Genomic DNA, 24,013 nt, shown 5'->3' with positions numbered 1-24,013 from the left:
GGTGGACTCTCGTTTGTGTCGAGTCCCCTCTCGAGGCTTCGGTTTCCTCAGCTGTCCCGGGCAGGCCACATCCGCAAAGAAGCCATCTCACACGGCCTCCCAGGGCCGGCGCGGGCTGCGGTGAGGCCTCCGTCAGCGCCGCCCCCGCCTCCACCACGCGCACGCTGAGGGGGTGGCCCCGGGGAAGGTCACCGGCCGGCCGCACTGAGGCTGTTCGCGCCACCGTGTGGGCACGGCCAGGGCCTCTCCCAGGCCGCCAGGAGGAGCTGCTCCGCGGACCGGAACACGCTGAGGCGGAGGGCGCCAGGGAGCACCGCGCCAGAGGCGGGAAAACCGCGCGCGCTCGGGGGGCCGCCCACGTGACGGCCGCGGGAGCTGCGCGAGCTCCGGGGGCGCGCGGGGTTCGGAGCGGCCTCGGGGGCAGGGCGGGGGCGGGGCCTGGCGCGCGCGGCCCCGCGGGTGACAGGGCGAGCGGGAAGAGGCGGGGCCCCGGGCGGGGCCGCCGTGGGGCGGGGGGAGGAGGGCTGGGCGGGAGGGGAGGAGTGGAGATGGCGGCGGCGGCGGCGGCGGCGGCGGCTGAGGGGGGCGGGGGCAGGGAGCCCCGGGGATCTGCCGGGGTCGGCCCGGGGGTCTCGGGGGAAGTGGAGGTCGTGAAGGGACAGCCATTCGACGTGGGCCCGCGCTACACGCAGCTGCAGTACATCGGCGAGGGCGCGTACGGCATGGTCAGGTGAGGGGGCGTTCTTGGGGAGGGGGCGATTGAAGAGGAGGGGGCTCGGGGAGCCGGGGTGGGATGCTGCGTGCTTTCCGAAATGTGGAGACCCGGAGCGCCCTGAAGAGGCCGGGGGAAGGGAGACTCAGGAGGCTCGGGGAGCGTCCCGGGGAGGGGGCCTTTGGGTGCTTTCTGGGGGTCGGGGGGTGCTGCGTGCGTTCTAAGGGGAGGGGGTTTGGAGACCTTGAACGGGCCTTTCTGTAACGGAGAGTCGTCTGAGTGTATGTGGGGGCTGTAGGGACCATGGGAAGAAAGGGGGCCCTGGAGAAACGGGCGAGGCAAGATACCATTCTTGGGAAGGTGCTACCCTCCGTGAAGGGGCAGCGAAGGACCCTCCTTTGGGGAGAGCATGCTGTCCTCTTCCAGTGAGGTTGTGCCAAAGAGTTTGGGAGAGAAGAGCAGAGCTTGGGGCTGGGCAGGGTGGGGCAGGACCTTGGGCTGGGGGTGGGCAGGGGCCCAGTGAGGGATGAGAGCACCAGGAGTGCCTCCCAGCATCCTTTGGGAGGGGTCTATGAGTTCTTCCAGCCCCACTGTTTGCTCTGGATCTTTGTTCGTCTGGGAACCTCTCTGCTGCTGAGGTGCTTCACTCCGAAGACCCGCCCCTGCCTTGGCCCTTCTTTCGAGGCCCTCCTTTCACTCCCTCCTCACTGTGTGTCCTCTACTCATCTCTCACCCCCTGGACCTGTCTGGAGAGGAAGAAGTCCATCCTGGGAAAGGTGGGGAGGAAATGAGGGGTCAGGGCAACTGGAATGGAAGGGGATTGAGGAGAGGGGAAGTCAGTGAGTGGTCAGTCTTTTCCTCTGTTTGTGAAATCACTGAAGGGCCTCCTGGCTGGTCCCCAGCCTTCTCCCTGGAGATTCCAGGCCTTCACCGGCAGGAAGGAACCAACATTGTTTATGACTTGGCCATAGCCCTCTCCTGCTCCCTCCCCTCCCTACGAAGGCTGGGGTGGAGCCACCAGGCCCCGACTCTCCCCTTGTAAGTCCACACCATCCACATCTCTCTGGCCCTCTCAGCTCAGCTTACGACCACGTGCGCAAGACTCGAGTGGCCATCAAGAAGATCAGCCCGTTCGAGCATCAGACCTACTGCCAGCGTACACTGCGGGAGATCCAGATCTTGCTGCGCTTCCGCCATGAGAACGTCATCGGCATCCGAGACATTCTGCGGGCGCCCACCCTGGAAGCCATGAGAGATGTGTATCCTTCACCTCAGCCAGATGGCTGGCCAGGCCTGGCTTTGGAGCTAGACTGGGGAAACATTGGTCTTCTTTCTGTTTCCTTCTTCCCAACCAGCCTCCAAAACAAACCCTGTGAAACTTCCGAGCACAAGAGAGGCCAGAGTGTAAGAGGACTAGGAGGCCTCGGTGGAATTCTGAGCTTGCTACAGCCAGGCTGTGTGACCTTGGACCAGTCCCCTCCCTGCTCTGGGTTTCAATGGGGGGCTGGGCAAGATGGTCTGTATAGGAGCTTTGTCTTCTGGCATCTGCAGTTTTGTGACGTGGTCCAGCCTCTGCCCACAGTCAATTCTTGCTTAACAGACTGATGATTCTTTCCTTTCTGGGTCCCCAGATTGGAAGGAAGGAAGGCAGGAAGAAAACTGCCTTCTCTGTAACAGGTGCTATGCCTACCAAGTGCTTATTCTATTAGCTGCTACATGTTGAGGTAGACCTCATCAGGTCCATTGTAAAGATGAGGAAACTGAGGCTTCAAAAGCCTAAAATCAAGGACTTCTTGTTGCTACCTCTTCTCTTCCCTTCCCTCAGTTGAGAACCTATCTTCCTTTTCTGTGACTTCCCTCTCAGAGCCCTAAGCTAGGTACCTCTGGACTTGAACCTTGCCCAGGGAGGGACAGACTAGCCTTTGTTGCCTTCCCCTCCCCTCCCCAAGTATCACTTTTCTAGTTTGTTGTCCAGTTTCTGCCTGGTTTGATGGCTTCTGTCCCCAGCAGCTTGCTACACCTATCACCCCTTCCCCCTGACCCAACCCTCCTCCTGAGAATGGAGATTTATAGTACAGAATCTGTGGCCGCCACCATAAACTGTGGACAGGAAATCTTCATCTTTATCCCTGACTTGCTGTGCGATCTTAAACAAGTCACTGTCTCTCTTTGAACCTTCCCATCTGTAAAACAGCAGGGTTGGTCTGGATGTCTTTGAAGCGCCCTTTGGAGACTGATCCTAAAAGACAGTCCCGACTTAATCTTCTAGAGACAAGCCAAATGGCATTTATTTATTCATTCATTCATTTATGTATACTTAATCTTTGTTTTATCTTAAAATATAAATGTACATTTGTTCCTCAATCTTCTGATATATGGCCAAGAACTCTTCTTTGAGTAGGAGTGTGCTGTTGGGAGTTTTCCTCACTTTTTTTTTGCCCAAACCATTCCTGTAAGGCAAACATTCATTTTCAAGCAAACATTTCTTGCATACCAGATGGTGTTCATACATTATCTCATTTAACCCTCTAAACAGCCACATGGCACAAGCAGTTATCATAGTAATAAGAGTTCATGTTGATTGAGCAATTACCCTGTTCCAAAGCACTGGGCTGGCTGCTTTGCACGAGTCATCTCATTCAGTCCTCACAACTACCCTTCAAAGAACACTCATTTCCCCCATTTAACAGATGAGGTAATCAAGGCCCAGATGGGCTGACAGTCCTGAGTGGTGGCAGCTTAAGTCCAAAGCTGTTCTTAACAGGGAAGTTTTCCTGCCTCCCATGGGTTATTATTATTCCCATTTTCCTGGTAGGGAAGCTGAGGCCACAGATCGGAAGTCCCTTGCTCAGGGGCACCCAGCTGAGATGTGGCAGGGGCCCCAAACCCCACTGCTGAGCGTGGGCCTTGCCCAGCTCACGCAATGGGCTGGTAAACCTATTGAGTCCAGAAGCCCCAGCTGCAGTGGCTGTGCAGCGCACTTGCCAGGGCCTGTTCTCCTTAACCGAGTGCCACCCACTACCCCCGGCCCCGGGGGTCTCTGGTGCCATCCTCAGCTACATTGTGCAGGACCTGATGGAGACAGACCTCTACAAGTTGCTCAAAAGCCAGCAGCTAAGCAATGACCACGTCTGCTACTTCCTCTACCAGATCCTGCGGGGCCTCAAGTATATCCACTCAGCCAATGTGCTGCACCGAGACCTAAAGCCCTCCAACCTGCTCATCAACACCACTTGTGACCTTAAGGTCAGGGGTCGAGTTCCTCTCCCCTCTGCCACCAGGGTCCTGGCGCCAGCCTCTCCCCTTCTGCCTTTGGTTTCCCCACCTCCACCAGGCATAGTCACTCCCCATATTTCTGAAGGGTCTCATACAGGTGGCTTTGTGGTATCCTAGTGGGCTGGGAGACAGATTTTTCCTTAGTCCAGGGAAGAATTCCTAGCTGACAGCTGCAACAGGAGTAGGACTGCCTTGGAAGTGAGTTTCCTGTTCCTGGAGGGCCCAAAGGCCTCGCAGAAGTTCCAGGAACTATCAGGGAAGGCTTCCTGGAGAAAGTAAGGTTAGCAGAGGCATGGTGGCAGCAGCTTGTTTACCACACCAGGGTGTCCCCTTGCGGAGGCTGAAGTTTTACTTTGCATCTTCAGCTGTCTGCCCTAGGCCAGGACTGTGTCCATCAGGGGAAGGGATAGCCTTTCTTAATTTTCCTAAAGATGTACCTAGGCCTGTAGAAGCCTTGGGGAGGAGAGCACTAAACCAAAGGGAACAGCATGAGCAAAGGTGTGGTGATAAGAGTAAGTGGGCAGTGGGGGCTGTGGGCTTAACAGTGTGGGTTCAATTCCAGATCTGTGATTTTGGCCTGGCCCGGATCGCTGACCCTGAGCATGACCACACTGGTTTTCTGACAGAGTATGTGGCTACACGCTGGTACCGGGCTCCAGAGATCATGCTCAACTCCAAGGTAGGGGGTTGCCCACCCCTGCAGAGCAACCCATGGGCCACCTCTGAGCCAGGCACTGACCCCATGATACAGGTAGTAAGTCCCTGCCTGGGCCTTGTACCATCACTATGCCGCCCTTTGGGTTCTGGAAGGAAATTGAGCATTAGCTCCTTCTGTCCCAGCCCTCTGCCTCCCTGGCTGGTGTTGGATCTAGGTCTGGAGCAACGGCTCAAGAGCCCACCACTTTCTCCTCTGCAGGGCTACACCAAGTCCATCGACATCTGGTCTGTGGGTTGCATTCTGGCAGAGATGCTCTCCAACCGGCCCATCTTTCCTGGGAAGCACTACCTGGACCAGCTCAACCACATTCTGGGTGAGGGGCCTGGCTAGCAGAGTGGGAGTGAGAGTGGCTTATCAGAGATGAGATTCCTTTAGGGTCAGTGAGTCTGGGGTTTAGGTCAGGGCTTCCACCATGTGCAGAGCCCCTAGAGCACCCCATGTGATTTTAGGGCAGTATAGATACTATCCCCATTTGGTAGATGGGAGAAACAAGGCCATGCCTCACATTTAAGACATGCTAGACCCAGAACTTGAACCTAGGGCCACCTGAATCCAAACCCCTTGCTCTTATCCATCAAGGAGAGGTGACTGGGCAGGTGGCTTTATATGAGCCTGGTCACTGGGCAGGAGGCTCTTCTTGGCTCTGAGCTGTGATCTCTCACCAGGACACCTGCCTCATCCACAGGTATCTTGGGCTCTCCATCCCAGGAGGACCTGAACTGCATCATCAACTTGAAAGCCCGAAACTACCTACAGTCTCTGCCCTCCAAGACCAAGGTGGCCTGGGCCAAACTTTTTCCCAAGTCAGACCCAAAAGGTGAGAAAGATGTGGGGTAAACTCAGCAGTTATTTGAATAGCAGGCAGGTCCCTGAGCACAGAGAAGCAAAGCGATGCTTCTGGGAGCTCATTGGGCCTTCCCTTTGACCCCTGATTATGGCTCTTCCTTAGCCCTTGAACTGCTAGACCGGATGTTGACCTTCAACCCCAACAAACGGATCACAGTGGAGGAAGCGCTGGCCCACCCCTACTTGGAGCAGTACTACGACCCAACGGATGAGGTGGGCCTGCTGCCAGCAGCAGGGCTAGGGGCTGGGGGGTGGTGAGCATCCCCCAGGGCCTAGCCTGAGCCTGTGCTGTTTTGCCACCCCAGCCAGTGGCCGAGGAGCCCTTCACCTTTGACATGGAGCTGGATGATCTACCCAAGGAGCGACTGAAGGAGCTCATCTTCCAGGAGACAGCCCGCTTCCAGCCTGGGAGGCTGGAGGCCCCCTAACCTGGAGAGATGCCCTTAGGGCCTGGTGCGTGTTCCCCATTGCCCATGCCCAGAGTTACCCTGATACTGGGGTGTTCCACGCATTTTCATACAATCACGTGTTTGCCCCACACCCCTGATCCATGTTAGTGGCAGCAAGAGAAGGGCCCAGAGCCTGCCTAGGCCACGACCATGTAGTTATGTCCCGCCCATTACTCCAGCTGCAGATGCCTCCCACCATCAACACACTGCATCCTCCAGCCCCATTAGCCAGTGCAGACCCTCAGAGGTCACTGAGGCCCCCTCTCACCATCTAAGGACCAGAGCCAGGCTTTGGCTCTCCCTGTGTGGACAGAGATGGGTGGGGCATTGATAGCTTTGGGAGGGGCCCAGCAGTACCCAGCCTGACCCAGATGCCAGGCCTCCTCACACCTGGAGCTCAAGTCAGCAGTTCACGGCCTACCCCCTCCCACACTGTGCGCCATCCCTCTTCCAGTCTCCTTCCTGTCTTTGGCTAGTTGTGGCCTGATAGACAGAGGGCAGACTGGGTTCAAACCCCAACTCTGCCACTTAATAAGAGCTGTATACAGGATCTTGTATAGGATGCTTTACTTCTCTGTGCCTCAGTTTCCTGGAGATAGTTCTAATAATAAGAGCAAACACATACATAGCACTAAGCACTGTTCTGTTCTAGAGATCTCTATGCATTAACTCATTTAATCCTTATAGCAGCACCTTCAGACAGGTACCATTATTATCCTCATTTTACAGAGAAGGACACTGAGGTACAGAGAGGTTAAGTGCCTACCCAGCTGTGAGAATGGAATGAAAGAAATGGAGGCCAGGGTTCCGGTGGGGCCTCGTGGGTGCTAACACCTTCTCTCCTGCCTGCCTTTTGGTTTAGGCCCTGTTTCCTGCCTGCCCCTCCACTGCCGGACTGTTAGAAAATGGACTCTGTGCCCAGCCCAGCCCCTGGCAGCCCAGGCCAGGGAGGGTGGGCCTGGCCGTCTTCTCTTGCTTTGCTTGGGGCCATCTGCTTCAGGCAGGCCAAGGTCCCCTCTCTTCCTCTTCCTCTCCCCTGGGCCTGGAGGGGCTCAGGTGTCCCCGAAGCCATTCTCCCTCTGCTGCTCTGCCCGTGTCTACCCCAGCTATCCCAGTCTCTGGTAGTTCTGGACTCGAAGGGCTCTGGCTGCCTGAGGACTTGAGGGGTGGGAGTGGAGGACAGATGACCAGGAGGGACCCAGGGCAAGCCCTGCCCCACTTACCTCATCAACACCCCACTCCCTTTTCCCTGAAGAAACATTCCTGAGTCTCAAGGGCTAGTATTCCTGAGGAGCAAGGCCCAAGCCTCACCCCCTCCCCGCAAAGCTGCTCCATGTAACACCCTGCTGCTTCTGTGTGTGGGTGAGCGGAAGTGGAGGCGCCCTTGCCCACCTCCCTGTGCCTATATCTAATATATAAATACAGAGATGTGTATATGATCGCCCCAGGCTCTGTCTGTGTGCGCCAATGCCCCAACCCCACCCCAGGCTGGCACTCACCAGCTGTGACTGTGCCAGGCCCTGGTGACCTTTGATTCCCACCATCACCCCGCCCAGCTGGCCAGGGGAAAGATGGGGTGGAAGGGACCCACCTCCTGAGAAGAGTGGGGTCCCTTTTCCCTTTAGTCACTGGCCTCTCCCCTCTCTAATGATTTCCTGTCTAACCAGCTGGGGGTGACCTGGGGGGTGACTCAGGGGTACCCTCCACACCCCCTGATCCCTGGATTCTCTGGAAGTGGAAGGGGCAGATATGTTATATACCTGGATACCACTGGGAGAGGGGAATGTCGTAGCTGACTGGTGGGGGGAGACTTCGCTCCCCCAAAGTGGCCAAGGAAAAAGGGCTGCTGGGGCCCGAGAGGTCTAGGGGTGTGACGCCTGGGGCTGCCTGGTCTCCACTCCTGCCTCTGCCCCAGCCCCAGCCGAGCCCTGCAGTCTGGCCACGTGCCAGCAGCAGGCTTAGCAGGTCCCAGGGGTGTGGTGGCAGCCCGTGGTGCAACCAGCCCACACCAGCCAAGCAGGAGACCGCACAGTTCATTGGAGACAGCTGAGTGTGCGGCAGCCTTAGTCCGGGAGGCAGCGCCGCCATGAGCCCTCTGTTCTATGCCCTGCCCGCCCTGGGCGGCTACGTCATGCTCTCCATCTTCTTCCTGCGCCGGCCTCGCCTGCTGCATGCGCCCCGGGTTCGGGTCTTCTGTCCCCGCCTGGGGGCCCACCGAGGAGGTGAGCCGGGTGGGAGGGGGGGAGGAAGGATTCGGCAGCCCTTGGGGGCGGAGTGGAGATAGCAAGACAGGTGCTAGGGTGGACAGCAAGGCAGGCTTATGTCCCAGGGGTGGGATGCTGGAAAGGAGGCAGCTAGCAAGGCGCGAGTGAGGAGAGGGCAGGGCAGAGCATGGAATGGGGAAGAAGAGACTGGCTCTGGGTTGAAGGGGTTGATGAGGTAGGAGTGGGAGGGAAAGGAACAAGGTCAGCAAGAGGGACTGTGGGGTGGAAAGGTCAGGCTGCCCAGGGACCCACTCCAGCTGCCCACACAGGCTCTGGAGAGCGGCTGGAGAACACCATGGAGGCCATGGAGAAGTGAGTGCGTCGGCCCCCACTCTCAGCAGGTGATGCGGGTCGTGCCCTGCCTGGGACCAAAGGGCATCATTTACTTCTTACCCAGACTGGTGCCTGGAGGCCCCTGGAGTTGTGCAGTGCACAACCTGCACGTCCTGCCTTGACCTCTCCCCTCACCGTTCCCCGAACCTCCCCACCACTGTGCAGTCTGGCCCCTTGTCCGCCCCTCACTAACCTTGGCTCCTCCAGCTCCATGGCCCAGCGAGCAGACCTTCTAGAGCTCGACTGCCAGCTGACACGGGATGGCGTGGTGGTGGTGTCCCATGACAAGAACCTGACACGCCAGTCAGGTGTGAATCGGGATATAAGCAGCCTGGACTTTAAGGTGGGCCTTTACCCACCCAGCCCCCACCTATCCTGGAGAGTCGCCACACCTCCATTCATGGCTCCCAGTGACGTTCCCTGTGCTCTCTCCCCGCAGGACCTGCCCCTCTACAAGGAGGAGCTGGAGGTTTACTTCTCGCCGGGTGAGGGCACGGCTGGGGCTGAGCCTGGGCCTCCTACCCCCCAGCCCGAGGCGGGTCATGGCTTCCCCCTCCCTCTCACATACCCTCCCTCAGCCAATCCTCTGATCCCTCTTCCCACCACTACCCCCTCCCAGGCCACTTTGCTCACGGGTCAGATCGGCACATGGTCTGTCTAAAGGACTTGTTCCAGAGGTTCCCACAGACACCCATGAGTTTGGAGGTCAAAGAGGAGAATGAAGAGCTCATTCACAAGGTGGCCCTCCAGCTGGAGGGGAGGGCAGCAGCCACTGGCTGGGGGACCACTGGCCTGGCTGCCTGACTCTCCCCTTTACCTCCTCCTCCTCCTCCTAGATAGCGGACCTGGTGAGGCACTTTGACCGCAATGAAATCACCATCTGGGCCTCGGAGAAGAGCTCAGTCATGAAGAAATGCAAGGCTGCCGTGGGTCCCTTCTCCCTCCCTGCTCTGGTTTCCCAGCGCCCCCCTACTCCTGGAGGAAGCTGGAGTCAGCCCAGCCCAGAGGCCTAGGCTAGAGGGATCAGGGAGGGTTCCAGAGGGGAGCCTCAGAGGGTAGAATTTGGAGAACTGGGGTGACGGGGAAAGTATGTGAGCAAAGGTATGATGGCGGCAGGAAGAGGGCGTGTTCAGGCTCAACCCCTGGGCCAAGATGCACCTGACCCTGCAGGTAGTCGGAAGCCCCTGAGTCTCCAAAGCTGTCCCCCTGCAGCCCAGCCCTCTACTTTCCCAGGAGCAGACGGACCCCCTTCTCCCCTCTTCCCTTGCCTCCCCAGAACCCCGAGATGCCCTTCTCCTTCACAATCAGCAGAGGCTACTGGGTGCTGCTGCTCTATTACCTGGGGCTGCTGCCGTTCTTCCCCATCCCTGAGCGGTTCCTCATCTGCTTCCTGCCCACCATCATCAACAGGTACTGCCCAGGGGCACCCCTCACCCACCTCCATCCTCCCTTGGCCTCCAGCTGCTTTCTCTCTTTAAGCGCCGCCCCAAACCCCATTGTTTAGGTCCCCTTAGCCTAGCTGTGCACAGGAGCCCCTGTCTCCCAACGCCCCGCTACCCTCACAGATATTCCCCAAGGCCCTCTCACAGCGGGGTTCCTACCCAGGATGCTGGGAACCCCCTGAAATTATAGGTAAATATACACTGATTTGGAGTTTTCGGGGAAAGCATTCATGTCTTCATTTGTTCCTCCAACAAATGTGTGCAGAATGTCACTCTGCGGCAGGTGCGGTTACATTAGTAAATGGACCAGGGCGAGGTGGCGAGAAGCCCAGGGCGAGCTGACAGTCTGGCTGGGGAGAGAGAGAGGAATGAATAGGGCATCACGCTCAGATTCTCAAGGGCCATCCTTTCCTGCTGGCAGGCAAAGATGAACAAAATAAAGTATCAGGTATTTGGATACTTCGTAGCTCTCAGGCCTGGTTCCTGCTCTTTTGTTTCCTGAAAACTTCTCTGGTAGTCCCCAAGGGCTTTCTGCTCCCTTTTGTTGTTCTAAGGGAAGCCCCCCAGCCAGCACCCGCACACTCTTGCTACAGGGAGATCATTATAATACAAAACTCTGTAGATATAACTTTTTATATAGGATTTGCCAAGTATTTTCACATCCTTTCAGCTTATTTAAGCTTTAAGCACCTCCAAGAGGTAACCATGTTCCCACGGAGAATCTGATGCTCAGAGAGGTTCTGTGATTCATCCGAGGTCACACAGCTGGAAGTAGTACAGAGTCCAGGTTTGCCTGCAAAAACCTGACTCCATAGCCTGCTTTGGACATTGTCAAGGGTGTCTGAAGTCACCTTGGAAGAGGAACAATTTGGGGCAAATGGCTGACCCATTAAGCCCTGTTTGGTCAGGCCTGGCCTGGAAGACCTCTTACTGTTGATGTCCAGCTTTGGAATCAAGTTGGGTCCTTGTCCTGGCCCCACCACTCACGTGCCCCTCTGAGACTCACATTTCCTCATCTGAAAAGCGGTGACGGAAGGAGCAGCCCCTGACATGAAGGCATAGATTCAAAGATATCAATGCAGGCCCTCACTGCACAATGGGTGAATTGTTCATCTGGGCAACTGCAAAGGTTCTTCTGTGGAGGGAGGGCAGGGTCACACCGGTCAAGAGGGTCACTACCACCCCACCTCCACCCCATGGGGCTGCCCTCTAACACCCTCTCTCCACAGGACATACTTCCCATTTTCCAGCCCTGGGCTGAACCGGCTGGCGGCTGTGGCTTCAAAATGGTGAGGTGGGCCAGAAGGTTTGGGCTGAGCATCCCCATCAAATCCCCACCACTGCCTTTGACCCATCTCGCCACCGCTGTCCCCAGGTTCATCATGAGGAAAAGTCTGATCCGACACCTGGAGGAGCGAGGGGTGCAGGTGAGGACTTGACCCCCACTCCCTCAGTGTGTAGGCAGGTGGTTAGGGCCTGGGACTGGCGGCAGGGTTCCCATCACAGCTCTCCATTAACCAGCGGGGTCACGTGGACAGGTCACTGCACCTCTGAGTCTCAGTTTCTCCCTCTGTAAAATGGGGGCAATTTTAGGATTTCACTCTTTTGACTATGGAACCAGTACTTTATAGGGGCTTGATAAATGGTAGCTGTTAAGATGATGATTAGGTAATACCTGGCAGGGAAGATACCATGATCACGAAGGTGATTTTCCCAGGGCGGGGCTCATCCATACGTGGGAAACTCAGCTGAATAATTTGTGGTAGTGGGGAACTGTGTTCGTGCTTTCCCCTAAAAAAAGAAAAAAATAGGAAAAAAAGATGATGATTATTGTACTCACTAGCCTGATTGCTGATGAGGGGAGCTGGGGAAAGATCAGAGAAGGGAAAATCAGGCCTGGCCCACTAAACATCATCCTTAACTAAGCCATTCAACCAGCAAAACTTTACTGAGCATTTACCACATCCAGGCACTGCGGGGCCAGGCAGAGCACAAGGAACCTAAGTTCAAGGGCCAGGAAAGAAATGAAGCAGGCTGTCGCAAGGGTAAGGAGCAGATGGAAAGGAAATAGAGTGCCGCGGCTTGTGGGGGTCAGGAAAAGTAGGCCGTGAGCAGCCAGGGGAAGAATGCGGGGGAGCTAGCTCACAGACAGGGGAAAGGCAGAGTCTTTCAGGCAGAAAGCTCAGCACGCTTGAAGGCCTAGCAAAGGAGCAGCAGTCAGGAACCACAAGGTTTCAGTCTGGAGGAAGTGGCTTAGGCTGAGCTAGAGATGGCAGCAGAGGCCAAGGCAGGCAATGAGGAGTAAGGGAAGCCCAAAGGGAAAAGAAACTTTTGACAGTTGTTGTTTGTTTTAATTTATTGAGGTATATCATACATAAACATGCAAAAACAATAAGTGTATAATAATAGTTGTGAACTTATAAAACAAACATACATAATAACATCATACAGGCTCTCATCTTCATCCTACCACCAATATCTTGCATTGTTGTGAAATTTTTTTTTTCGCACTGCTTCAGTCAACCAAGGGGACTTTATCGGGGTTTCGAGGCCACCAGCGGGAGGCCGGGGTGCCATGAAGAGCCGGCCCTCACTTGACCACCTTCTTGGGGCACAGGTTGTTGGCGTGGCTGTGTAACAGTTGTGGCAGATCATCTTGTCACAATTGTACGTTTGGTCAAGCTGGCAGAGGGAGGGCTCGAAGATGCCTCCCCGGAGGTGCGCATCAGGTGCAGGGTGGACTCTTTCTGGATGTTGTAATCCAAGAGGGTGTGGCCGTCCTCCAGCTGTTTGCCCATGAAGATTAAATGCTGCTGGTCAGGCGGGATGTCCTCCTTGTCCTGGATCTTGGCCTTGACATTCTCTTTGGTGTCACTGGGCTCAACCTCGAGGGTGATTGTCTTGCCCGTCAGGGTCTTCACGAAGATCTGCATCTCTGCATCTGCATGTGCCAGGCGATTCTTAAACACTTTAAGAGCCACAGGCACCAACAGCGGCCCCTCCTGTCAGAGGCAGGTTCAGAGGCCCAGCTTGGGCAGGATTGTGCAGCTCAAGGGCTCCAGGTTGCTGTACTGCAGGCCCTGCCCTACTCGCCTCTCATGGCCCCACTCGGCTGCCTGGCCCCCGCTCCCCTGGGCAGGACTCCGGCCTGGTGTGAACCTGCACCCCTAAAACGTTTTTAACTAGTGATTTAAGAGCATCCTCAAAATACTACTATGAACCAAAGTATCTAACATTTGCTATGTTTTCCCCCCAGCCCAGCCTATTTTTTCCTAATATATTTTTATTACAGAAGTTGTGACCTTACAAAACAATCATGTGTATGTGGAGAATTCCCAAACAGCCCTTTATCAACATACTACACAGTGGAATATTTGTTACAAATTATGAGATAATATCATCACACTATTACCACTAACCATGATCCATAGTGTGCATTTGACACATTTTTTCCATACCTCCCCCCCATTATCAACACAGGACATCTTTGGCATAGATGTATGACTATTACAGTATTGCTGTTAACCACAGTCCATAAGTAATGCCAGTTGTATTCTCCACATATGACACCACCCTTCAATAGTGATGTACGTCTGCTCTAGCTCACAGATGACACTCTTGCATCAGTACCATCAACCACCTTTGGGTTCACTGTGTTACTCAGTCCCTAGATTATTGTCTAGCTCTCTTTCAGTTGACATTTATATCCTTAGACTATCCTTTCCAGCCACATTCCCATTTATAAACCAGGTGTTACTCACTATAATGTGTTACCATCAACTCTATACATTTCCACACTTTTACAGTGAAGTTAATTAAAACTTCTACATACATTAAGGATCAGTAGTCCATCTCAGTTCTCTCTTATCTCCTTTAAGAACCAACTACCTACCACCAGGTCTTGAAGATGTTTTCCTACATTTTCTTCTAGAAGCTTTATGGTACTTTTATATTTAGGTTTTTGATCCATTTTGAGTTAATTTTGTGTAAGGTGTGAGATAGCATCCTCTTTCTTTCTTTTGGTTATGGATATCCAGTTTTCCCAGCACCATCTGTTGAATAGACTGTTCTGCTAGGGGTGGGTGGGTTTGACAAACTTGTCAAAAATTACTTGATCATAGATGTGAGGGTCTGATTCTGAACCATCAATTCAATTCCATTGGTCTATGTGTCTGTCTTTATGTCAGTAGCATGATGTTTTTACGACTGTAGCTAGATATGATTTAAAGTCTGGAAGTGAAAGTCTTCCAACTTTGGAGGACTTTGTTCATTTTAAGATGTTTCTGGCTGTTTGGGGCCCCTTACCCTTCCACATAAATTTGATAACGTGTTTTCCATTTTTAAAATGCAGGTGGAATTTTTATTGGGATTGCATATCAATTTGGGTAGAAATGACATCTTAATGATGTTTAGTCTTCCAATCTTTGAGCATGAAATGTTCTTCCAATTATTTAGGCCTTTTAAAATTTCTTTTAACAGTGCATTGTAGTTTTCTGAATATAAGAAGTGCTTTACATTGTTTGTTAAATTTATTCCTAAATATTTCATTCTTTTAGTCACTATTGTAAATGAAATTTTTCTTCCTGACTTCCTCCTCAGATTGCACATTACTAGTGTCTTTTAAAGTCTATTTCATCTGATACAAATATAGCTACTCCCGCCTTTTTTTTTTTTTTTTTTTTTTTGGTTACTGAATACATGAAATATCTTTTTCCAGCCTTTCACTTTCAATCTATTGGTATCCTTGGGTCGAGGGTATGTCTCTTGCTGACAGTATATAGATGGATCATATTTTCTTATCCATTCTGCCAGTCTGTGTCTTTTGATTAGGGAGTTTAATCCACTAACATTCAATGTTATTACTGAAAAGGCAGTTCTTATTTCACCCATTTTGACCCTTGGGTTTTATCTGTCATATTTTATATTCACCACACTTTTGACACTTTTAGTTACTTTTACTGATATAATCGTCATTTCCAGACTCTCTTCCAAGCCTCTCTCTCATGTCTTTTCTTTTCAGACTGTAGCACACCCTTTAGTATTTCCTACAAAGCTGCTTTCTTGGTTACAAACTCTTTCAGTTTCTGTTTATTTGTGAATATTCTAAACGCATCCTCATTTTTGAAAGACAGTCTTGCCAGATATAAGATTCTTGGCTGGAAGTTTTTCTCTTGCAGTATCTTAAATATATCATACCACTATCTTCTTGTCTCCATGGTTTCTGATGAGAAATTGGCACTTACTCATATTGGGTATCCCTTATGTGTTATGCATTGCTTTTCTCTTGCCACTCAGAATTCTCTTTGTCTTTGGCATTTGACATTCTGATTAATATGTGTCTCGGAGTTGTTCTATTTGGATTTATTCAGATGGGAGTATGTTGTGTTTCTTGGACACATATCTATGTCCTTCACTAAGGTTGAGAAATTTTCTACCATTATTTCTTCAAATATTCCTTCTGTCCCTTTTCCCTTCTCTTCTCCTTCTGGGACACCCATGGCATCTGTGTTTGCACATCTCTTGCTGTCGTTTAGTTCCCTGAAACCTTGTTTAAATTTTTACGGTGATCTATTCTTTTGTATGTTCACTTTCAGAGGCCATTTCTTCAAGCTTACTAATCCTTTCTTCTGCTTCCTCAAATGTGCTGTTATATGACTCCAATGTTTTGGTTTTTTCTTTTTTAAAAAGTTTTATTAAAGGTCTTTATAGAGCAACATCCAGACTCCAGATCCAGCTGTCAAGAAAACCCTTTCATGCAGTGGGGACTGGTTGGGCATGGCAGGCAGCTCTGGCTTCCCACCCTTCTGTTCTGATATGGGAGTGGTGGGTAGGATCTCATCTTTGGGTTCCATGATGCTCACATGGTCAGGCAGGGGCTTCTTAGGATGAGTCTTACCACTTGGGTCCCAGGGCAGCATGATCTTCACTTTGAGGCCCAGCCCACCCTGTCTGAGCAGCACATAGTGCACAGTGATATCAACATAGTAGTTGACAGGGTCCCCACTGTGGATCATTAGGCCATCCACAAACTTCATGGAGTTAGCCCTCTCTCCTCGCAGTTTCCCAGACACCATGACCTTGCAGCCCTTGGCTCCACTCCTCATGATGAACTGCAGCACACTATAGCAGCCCTCTGTACAGCAAGCTCTCCTAGGAGTTTGTAACACAGACACTCTGCCTGGGCAATGGTGCATAGACCTCTTGTGGCCAGCTCTTTAGCATAAAGCTCTACAATGCCTTTGGTGAAGCCAAACCTCTTCTGAACTACAGCAGTCAATTCTCGGATCTGCCAGCCTTTCTCACTGAGAACATTCTGAGTCCTGGTGGCCAGAATAATGGTTTCTGTCCTCGTTGGTGTAACTCGAACCTCAACTCCAGAGTAGCCACCTTCAGCTAGCTCCTGAGTGAGAAAATCATTCAGCTTTAAAGATGCCATCAGCAACAAACTTCCTCTTGGAAATTTGTACCAGCCATTTTTTTTTCCCAATGTATTTTTTTATTTCATTTATTGTGGCTTTCATTCCCATAAAATCTATTTTTCTATGTATGTCTTCACATTCTTCTTTGCGCTCATCCAGTGTCTTCTTAATATCCTTAATCTCTTTAGCCATCTTGAATTTATTAGGGAGATTCGTTTGAACATCTCAGCTCCTTTATGTCATCTGGAGGCTTATCTTGTTCCTTTAACTGGGCCATATCTACCCTTTTCTTGGTACGGCTTGTAAATTTTTGTTGGTGTCTTGGCATCTGGCTTGCTAGATGTATTTATTCTGGATGCAGTTTCTCTTTAGTTTAGGCCATTCTTGCCCTTTCTCCCTTGCTGGTTTTGTAGGAGGAGCTGAGGATATAATTGGTGCTGTAAGCTCTGGATGTTCGAGCTGCCTGCATTGTCCCAGGGACCGATGAAGCCTCTCCCAACTTTCTCCTTTGCCAAGGGTAGGGACAGAGCCACAGCCATATGTAATCTAAGTCATGCAGGCCTAGACTGTAGTTGCCCAGAGAGACTGATGAAGCTTCATGCCCCTACCTCCCCTGCCTGGGGTAGGAATGGAGCTGCAGGTGTGGGCAGCAATCTGTGCTGTGCAGGTCCAAAATGAGCACAGTTGCCCCAGTAAACTTCCTACTATTCAGTCCGTGCCAGCCGAGTGTAACTACAATTATCCAGAGAAGCTGGTGCAGGTCCTGCCAGTTTCCTCCCTTCCAGAGGTGGGGATGAAGCCTAGTTTAGGACTGCAGTCTGATCTGGGTGGAAAGAAGCTGGTCCCTACCTTTGCTGTGATCCTCCATCAGCCCAGCCTCCCTCCGAACTGGACAGGTTCAAACCTTAGCTGATCGTAGGATTATACTTTAGCCAGCCAAATCTACCAATCACTAGCTGACATTGGTGGCCATCTGTTTCTTCCTCCCCTGTTATTGGGGAATGGAGCTTCCAATTCCAGCCACAGAGTAGCTCCTAAGGTGGCTCCTGCTGCCAGTGGAGGATGGGCACTGGCCTCCTTGGCGTGGAGTGCTTGACTTAACGAATCTTATCTGCAGATGAGCAGTCTCCTCTTTTCATTCTTTCAAGGATGTTGCCTGTTGCTCTTTTGATCGCCTGGAGCCACCAAACAAGTGTTTTAGATAGCTCTGGGTGATTACTAACTGCCCTGTGGCACCAGCTGACTCTAGGCACTCCTTACTCTGCAGCTGTCTTTTTTTTTTTTTTTAGATTTATTTTTTTATTATCCTCCCCCCCACCCTCATTTTTGTGCTAGCTGTCTAATCTATGTGTCTATTTGTTGTGTGCTCTCTGTGTCTGCTTTTCTTCTCTGTAGGAAACACCAGGAACCAAACCTGGGACCTCCCATGTGGGAGAGAGGCACTCAATCACTTGAGCCACCTCAGCAGCCTGGTTTGTTGTATCTCTCATTGTGTTTCCTGTTTGTATCTCTTTGTTGTGTCATCTTGTTTTGCCCCTGGCTGTCTTGCTTGTCTTTTCCAGGAGGCAATGGGAACTGAATCCAGGACCTCCCATGTTGTAGGCGGAAGCTCAGTCACTTGAGCTACATCTACTTCCCCTCTGTTGCCATCTTCCTGTTGTTTCCCTTTGAGAGTTTGAAGCAGGGAAGAAACCTGATCCAATGTTGGTTTGTCAAAGTGAGGGTGACTGGTCACCCGGTGGAGAAGAGATAGTGGGGGGCCAGGCTAGAAACAGTGCCATTAGGAGGCCTGTACTGCCACTGACAGGGCTTGGGCTCAGGTAGCTGCACAGGGGATGGAAGGAAGAGTTAACTTGGGACTCGCCTGCTGGTTGGATGTGGGGATGCTGGTGCCATGGGGATGACAGAGTTCTTTCAGATCAGCTGTCTCCCTCCATGGACTTTGACCATAATTCCATGAGGCTGGACCGTCACCCTCATTTGTGAAATTAAGAAACAGAGAGGCTGGGTGACTTGCTTGGGTTAAAATCCCATCTCCACCTACCTCAGCACCCACCAGAAGGGACTCGAGAAATCAGTTGATGCAGTGCAGCTGGAGATGGAGGCAGGCTGGGAGGCAGTGGCATGCTGGTAAGTGTTCAACAACCAGCTCCCTGGAAGGGGAAAAAACAACTATGTTATGAGCATGAGCCGATATCCCTGGTATAAATATTCCCACCTTGGCGAATTTTAAGCTACCAGCAAGAAGTCACTGAACACATTTGGGAAGAGATATGTGGTAGCACACCACTGTGTAGTATTTCTACCATACAGCTTCAACAGCATGCAAATAACCTTAGAAAATAGGAGATTTAGTAAAATGTAGTGAAATAATTAGGAAATGATTAGTTTCATCAAAAGGAATGAAGGCATAGGAAGAGTACTGACTGTGGGCCAGGAATTCTTATATCCCAATGCCTTGGAAGACAGGCATATTATCCCCACTTTCCAGGTAAGGAAACTGAGGCTTAGAGGGTAGGACCTTTGTTTTTAGTATAATTTAGTTATAAGTTGATAAAATTAACTTTTTTTAATGGCTGGTGTTTAATAACCAATTTGCCAAATTCCTGAAAAGTTACCAGTCCACTCCAGCATACCACTGCCTGGGGGCTCCTGGCTTCTGGATGTAAAGGGAAGTTCCAGGTGAAGTTGTCTGGAAACTTACAAGCCCCTTCCTCCCTGCTCAGGTGATATTTTGGTGCCTTAACAGAGAGTCGGATTTTGAAGCAGCCTTCAGCCTGGGGGCCACAGGCATCATCACTGATTACCCCACAGCTCTGAGGCACTATCTGGACAACTGTGGAAGAGCCGCCCAGGCCTCCTAATTTGGAGGCTCTTGCCTTTCCCTCTATTTCTCTTCCTCAATAAATAGTTTCTTTTCAGTCATGTCTTTGTGCTTGGGGAGGGGGTCCTGGAAGACTAGCAAAGGCAGCTTAGAGCAGAGGAGGCCAGCCTGGGGCCAGAGGCTGGGGCCCTGACCAGCCCGACTCACTAGTTCTACTGCATTCCAGACCCAGAGTAATGCCACACCTTGTGCCACTCTGGTCTCCATTCCACTCAGGAATGCCCTTTGCAATGCCAATCTATAGTGGCCTGGCCCCCAGCCCCTTTCCGTGAGAGGCACAGTTGAGGGTTGCATTCTCCTGAGTTGACTTGTCCCATGTCCTGCCGCTGTGGGCCTCCTCACCTGGCTGCAAAGGGTGGGTGTGAGTGGGACAGCTGAGTTCACAGCACCTATCTACTCCCTTGGCCACACAAACCTTCCCAGGTGTCCTACTCCAGAAAGCTGTCCTTCCCAAATGCAGTTGGCTCCCCTGAACTCCTGGGCTCTCCAAGCCCTGGTACCTGATCCATTTATTGAGTGCCTACTCTAGCCTAGGTTGGGTACTGGGGCCAGAGCAGTGAACAAATCTAGTACGGCAGTCACATGTTCAAAAAGACACTTTCAGCAGTTGAGAGGTGAGAAGATGGGAGGTCAGAGGCCTCAGAGGAGGTGCCTGGAGGAGGTGGTGCTGGACAATAGGACTTGACCTGTTTTCCAGGATGTGGCCCCCAGGGGTCTGTCCTGGATGGGCCCCTTGAAGCTCTAGGCATCAGTAAAGGAAGTGAACTGAGCCTGTTCGTGATGCGCTGGCAAAAGGCGGCGTGGGATCAGACCGAAGTGAGAATTGCACATTTGCCTCTTACTAGCTGGATAACCTCGGGAGAGATTCTAAACCTCTCTGGGCCTCAGTTCCCCGGTAAAATGGGGAGTATGGCAGAAACTGCCTCACAGCCTTTGCTGCAGGGATTAAGAGAATGAGGCGCAGCGAGGGTGGGGGTGCGGGAGTGGGGTGCACAGGTAGTTATGACGATTATTTCCCGACGTTACACGTCCAGACACCATTCTCTCTTAACATCCCGCCGGGTCGGGCACCTCAGATCCTGGCCTCTTCAAGGATCCCCGGAGGCCCACGAGGTGTCCGGGCAGGGGGCGCGGCGGGCGGGGCTCAGGGCCGCAGCCGCATTTCCGGGCCGGCCAGGGTCCCGGGCTGGGGGAAGGGCAGCCGGGCCTGCGCGGGGTGCGGGATGACGCGCCCCCTCATTTGCATGCTCCGCGCCGATTGGCCTTGGCGGCCGCCGGGACCGGAGGCCGGCCCCCTCCCCCTCCCGCCGCAGCAGCGGCAGCAGCTGGTCTCGGTGTAAACAAGTCGCGGCGGCTGCGAACCCGGGCCGGGGGGACGGCGCCCGCCAGGAGCGTCCCCCACTCCCAGGCCAGGCTACCCCGGCGGACCGGGCCCCCGCGCGCCCAGGCGAGGTGAGGCCACGGGCCCCGCGCCGTCAGCGAGGACTGCCCCTTTCCCCGGAGCCCGCTTCCCCCACCCCACCCCCCGCGCCCCAGGTGATCCCCCCGGGTCTCAGGTAAGATTCCGCGATGCAGGTAAGAGCCTTCGGCGTAGGTAAGGCATTAGTGCCCCCCAGGTAAGAGCCCCACCCCTCCTAGGTGACCCTCCGCCTTCAATGAGGCCTCCTGCTCCTGTAGGTGAGGGATTCTCTCCCCAGGTGAACTCTCAAGTCAAGCCCCCCACCACACACACAAATACCTAAATGAGGTGCTGAGGGTCACCCAGTACCTAACCCCCAGGCTTACCCTAAACTGGTTAACTGACAGCCCATGCACTCTACAACCCCTTCCCCTCCAGCTTCAACTTCCAGGCCCCCAATGGTGAGGCAGGAGGCAGGTGGATGACTCACCTTGGGTTCCTCCTGGCCTCAGTTTCTCTTTTGATGCAATCTGAGGCCTCCTCAGTGAGTCAAAACTGAGATGACTCTGACCCTTGGGGAGGGTGCCGGGTTTGGGGAGAGAAGTCAGCAGCCAAGCGTGACAGAGAGAGTCCCTGTGGCCCTGGGCATGCCTGCGTGTATGTGGCCCGAGTCCTGACAGTCCACTCACTCCCTCCCCGGCAGGCACTGGGCTCCCTCTGTTCCCCGTGGGCCGCTCCCCGCGTGGGGCCACTGCCCCCGGCCCCCGCCATGGTGCGGATTTCAAAGCCCAAGACATTTCAGGCCTACTTGGATGATTGTCACCGGAGGTATAGCTGTGCCCACTGCCGCGCTCACCTGGCCAACCACGACGACCTCATCTCCAAGGTAACTGGGCCACAGGTGGGGCTGGAATGTGAAGCTACCTGGCAGCTCCCCACCAGTTGCCCTGACCCTCTTTCTCCCCTTCATATCCTTTAGTCCTTCCAGGGCAGTCAGGGGCGTGCCTACCTCTTCAACTCCGTGTGAGTATTCCACCTCTCTTCCCTCTTTCCCTGATCAGTTGTGACCTGTGACCCCCGACATCATACTGAGGCTCCCAGAATCCCCTGGTTCAGGCAGGAAGCTATGATCATCAATGGATGCAAGCTGGAGGGGGGCTTTGTGACTGTGGGACCCTCCCTGGAACTCCCCCATGTCCCTGCAGGGTGAACGTGGGCTGCGGGCCAGCCGAGGAACGGGTGCTGCTGACAGGCCTCCATGCTGTCGCTGACATCCACTGCGAGAACTGCAAGACCACTTTGGGCTGGAAATATGTGAGTTGGGGACCTCTGACCCTAAGCTAGCCTTTGACCTGACCTGACTTCCCTTCCTCCTCACAACCAATCATCTGGTGATCTTTCAAAGTGTCTAAGCCCAGCTCACACCAGTCAAACTGCTGTTTGATCCCCTGACCATATTCTCCTCTTCCCTCACAGGCCACTAGCATCCCCATTTTAGAGATGAGGATATAATCAGAATGACCATTTTTTAAATGCTTATGTGCCATGTACTGTGTTATGTGCTTGGCATATATTATCTCATTTGACCATTGCATGCAACAATCATGTAGATAGTCTATTATTAGCTCCACTTTACAGAAGAAGAAACGGAGGCCCAGAGATGTTTGGTAACTTGCCCAAAGTCACACAACTGGTAAGTAACAGAACAGGAACCAGAATCCTAGTGTGTATTTTGTTGTTGTTTTTTTCCACTCCAAACCCAGATAATATTGTCATTCAAAGGATCAGAAAAGTTGCCCAAGACCCCACAGCAAAATGGAACTTTCCTGGGTCTCCTTTTCTGCTGTCCTCATTGCAACTGCTACTGTTGAGGCGCTGATTTCAATACCCTGCATCTTATTTCCTTATCTGGCACTTGAGGATAACGCCACCCACTGCCTGGCACTCAAGAGTGTTAATGGAGATGGGATTAGATGCAGCCACAATTGGCCCTTGGACCACCAGTTTATAACCCCTAGTCTATGAAATCTTTTAGACACGTGTAGAATCTCCTGAATTGTAGATGAGATTAGTACGAAAAAGTGTCTGTGGTTCAGCAAGTTCTACCTCTTTTTAATAGGAACCTGGCCCTGCCATTTACCAGCCCTGTAACCTTAGGCAGGTGGCTTGGCTTCTCTGAATGACAGTTTCCTCATCTTTAAAAGTGGGGGCAGCCTTATCCCCTACCCCAGCAGCTGTGCGTGGTGGTAAAGGCTCTTGCTCCCTGGATGTCAGGATGACAGAGCTTCCCCTACTTTCAGGAGCAGGCCTTCGAGAGCAGCCAGAAGTACAAAGAGGGGAAGTACATCATTGAACTCAACCACATGATCAAAGACAATGGCTGGGACTGACCCCTGCTGCTAACGCTTGTGGCTCCAGGCCGGCCTGGCCGCCGGGTGGCGCCACTGGCCTCCTTCTGTTGGACGAAGCGCTGGACCCCCAGGGCTCCTGCGGAGGAAGGATCCAGCTCCTGTACATAATTTTATTGCATGCACTGTGACCTTGGGGGGAGACCAGAAGGGGAACGACACCCCCTGCCTCTCCCTGCGATCTGGCTGGCTTGGATCTCGTTTTTAACCCCTTCCTACCCCGCCTGCCCAATAGCTATGGCCCGTGTACTGCTCTCTTGGCCCCAGTGCACCAACTGCCCTGTGAAATTCTTATCCCACCAGGTCCCTCTTACCCCATGCGTGTCTGCTCCCCTCGTTCTGTAGCGTTTGTAAATAATAAAAACAGTGAAATGGAGACAGCACCAGACTCACGTGGAATCCGGGAAGGGGGGGACCCAAACCGATTGCTGCTGCTAGAGACCTCTTTTCTGAGCCCCAAGGAGGTGTGGGGCAGGCGAGACCGTCCAGGCTGGGAGCCTGCGCTTCTGAGTCCTGGCTTCGAGCTTCTTCCCTGGGACTCAGGTCGGATGTCACGCGCCACTGGAGATTCTTGAGGCCGCTCTGGCTCCCTGGGCCCTGACCTCAGATAATCCGCGTAGTCTCACTTAAGCGTTTTGCCGCCGCCTAGGGGCAGCTCTCCTGGAAACCGTCCCGCCGCGGATTTCGCAGCCCATCATGCCCCGACTACAATTCCCAGCGGCCATTGCGCGGATCCAGCGCCGTTTGTCCGTTTCCTCCGAGCCGCGCTTCGGCGCTAGACCTTCTGGGAAGTGTAGTTCCGCGGGTCCCCCGGCGCGGGGCCTTTTGGGAAACCGAGGCGCGAGCCGTCAGAGAGGCTGTTA

General features: G+C 53.1%; 3 protein-coding genes, 1 long non-coding RNA gene and 1 pseudogene across 5 annotated transcripts; 3 read left to right on the top strand and 2 right to left on the bottom strand.

The window, feature by feature from the left end:
- Nucleotides 1–524: 524 nt before the first annotated feature.
- On the top strand, nucleotides 525–7,442 carry MAPK3 (mitogen-activated protein kinase 3). The gene is made up of 9 exons (XM_004461476.5): nucleotides 525–730; nucleotides 1,789–1,971; nucleotides 3,769–3,958; nucleotides 4,551–4,667; nucleotides 4,905–5,019; nucleotides 5,392–5,523; nucleotides 5,656–5,765; nucleotides 5,858–6,005; nucleotides 6,864–7,442. Exons 1-8 carry the CDS (start codon nucleotides 549–551, stop codon nucleotides 5,978–5,980), a joined length of 1,152 nt encoding a protein of 383 aa, XP_004461533.2. The 5' UTR covers nucleotides 525–548; the 3' UTR covers nucleotides 5,981–6,005; nucleotides 6,864–7,442.
- A 102-nt stretch (nucleotides 7,443–7,544) lies between these two features.
- On the top strand, nucleotides 7,545–19,380 carry GDPD3 (glycerophosphodiester phosphodiesterase domain containing 3). The gene is made up of 10 exons (XM_004461475.5): nucleotides 7,545–8,223; nucleotides 8,535–8,577; nucleotides 8,806–8,941; nucleotides 9,038–9,083; nucleotides 9,218–9,336; nucleotides 9,435–9,524; nucleotides 9,875–10,008; nucleotides 11,270–11,329; nucleotides 11,416–11,467; nucleotides 19,186–19,380. The coding sequence occupies exons 1-10, from the start codon at nucleotides 8,088–8,090 to the stop codon at nucleotides 19,321–19,323; spliced, it is 954 nt and encodes a 317-aa protein (XP_004461532.1). The 5' UTR covers nucleotides 7,545–8,087; the 3' UTR covers nucleotides 19,324–19,380.
- Nucleotides 10,004–23,998, bottom strand: LOC131275505 (uncharacterized). Of its 2 annotated transcripts, XR_009182973.2 has the most exons (5): nucleotides 23,544–23,998; nucleotides 18,504–18,612; nucleotides 11,716–11,831; nucleotides 11,047–11,610; nucleotides 10,004–10,390 (listed from the first exon to the last, which is right to left on the bottom strand). It is a non-coding gene; the product is annotated as an uncharacterized lncRNA (long non-coding RNA). The 2 variants fall into 2 exon arrangements; XR_009182972.2 differs by lacking the exon at nucleotides 10,004–10,390 and having other exon boundaries at nucleotides 10,656–11,610.
- LOC101434882 (small ribosomal subunit protein uS3 pseudogene) lies at nucleotides 13,987–17,028 on the bottom strand (annotated as a pseudogene).
- YPEL3 (yippee like 3) lies at nucleotides 20,640–23,526 on the top strand. Its single transcript, XM_058286106.2, has 5 exons — nucleotides 20,640–20,795; nucleotides 21,446–21,628; nucleotides 21,722–21,765; nucleotides 21,948–22,056; nucleotides 23,043–23,526. The coding sequence occupies exons 2-5, from the start codon at nucleotides 21,512–21,514 to the stop codon at nucleotides 23,130–23,132; spliced, it is 360 nt and encodes a 119-aa protein (XP_058142089.1). The 5' UTR covers nucleotides 20,640–20,795; nucleotides 21,446–21,511; the 3' UTR covers nucleotides 23,133–23,526.
- Nucleotides 23,999–24,013: the final 15 nt, after the last annotated feature.

The sequence above is a fragment of the Dasypus novemcinctus genome, chromosome 23 (genome assembly GCF_030445035.2).
Source record: "Dasypus novemcinctus isolate mDasNov1 chromosome 23, mDasNov1.1.hap2, whole genome shotgun sequence".
Classification (NCBI taxonomy): Eukaryota; Metazoa; Chordata; class Mammalia; order Cingulata; family Dasypodidae; genus Dasypus; species Dasypus novemcinctus.
Note: the sequence above shows the minus strand (reverse complement) of the source record. Positions and strands in the feature narration are given on the sequence as shown.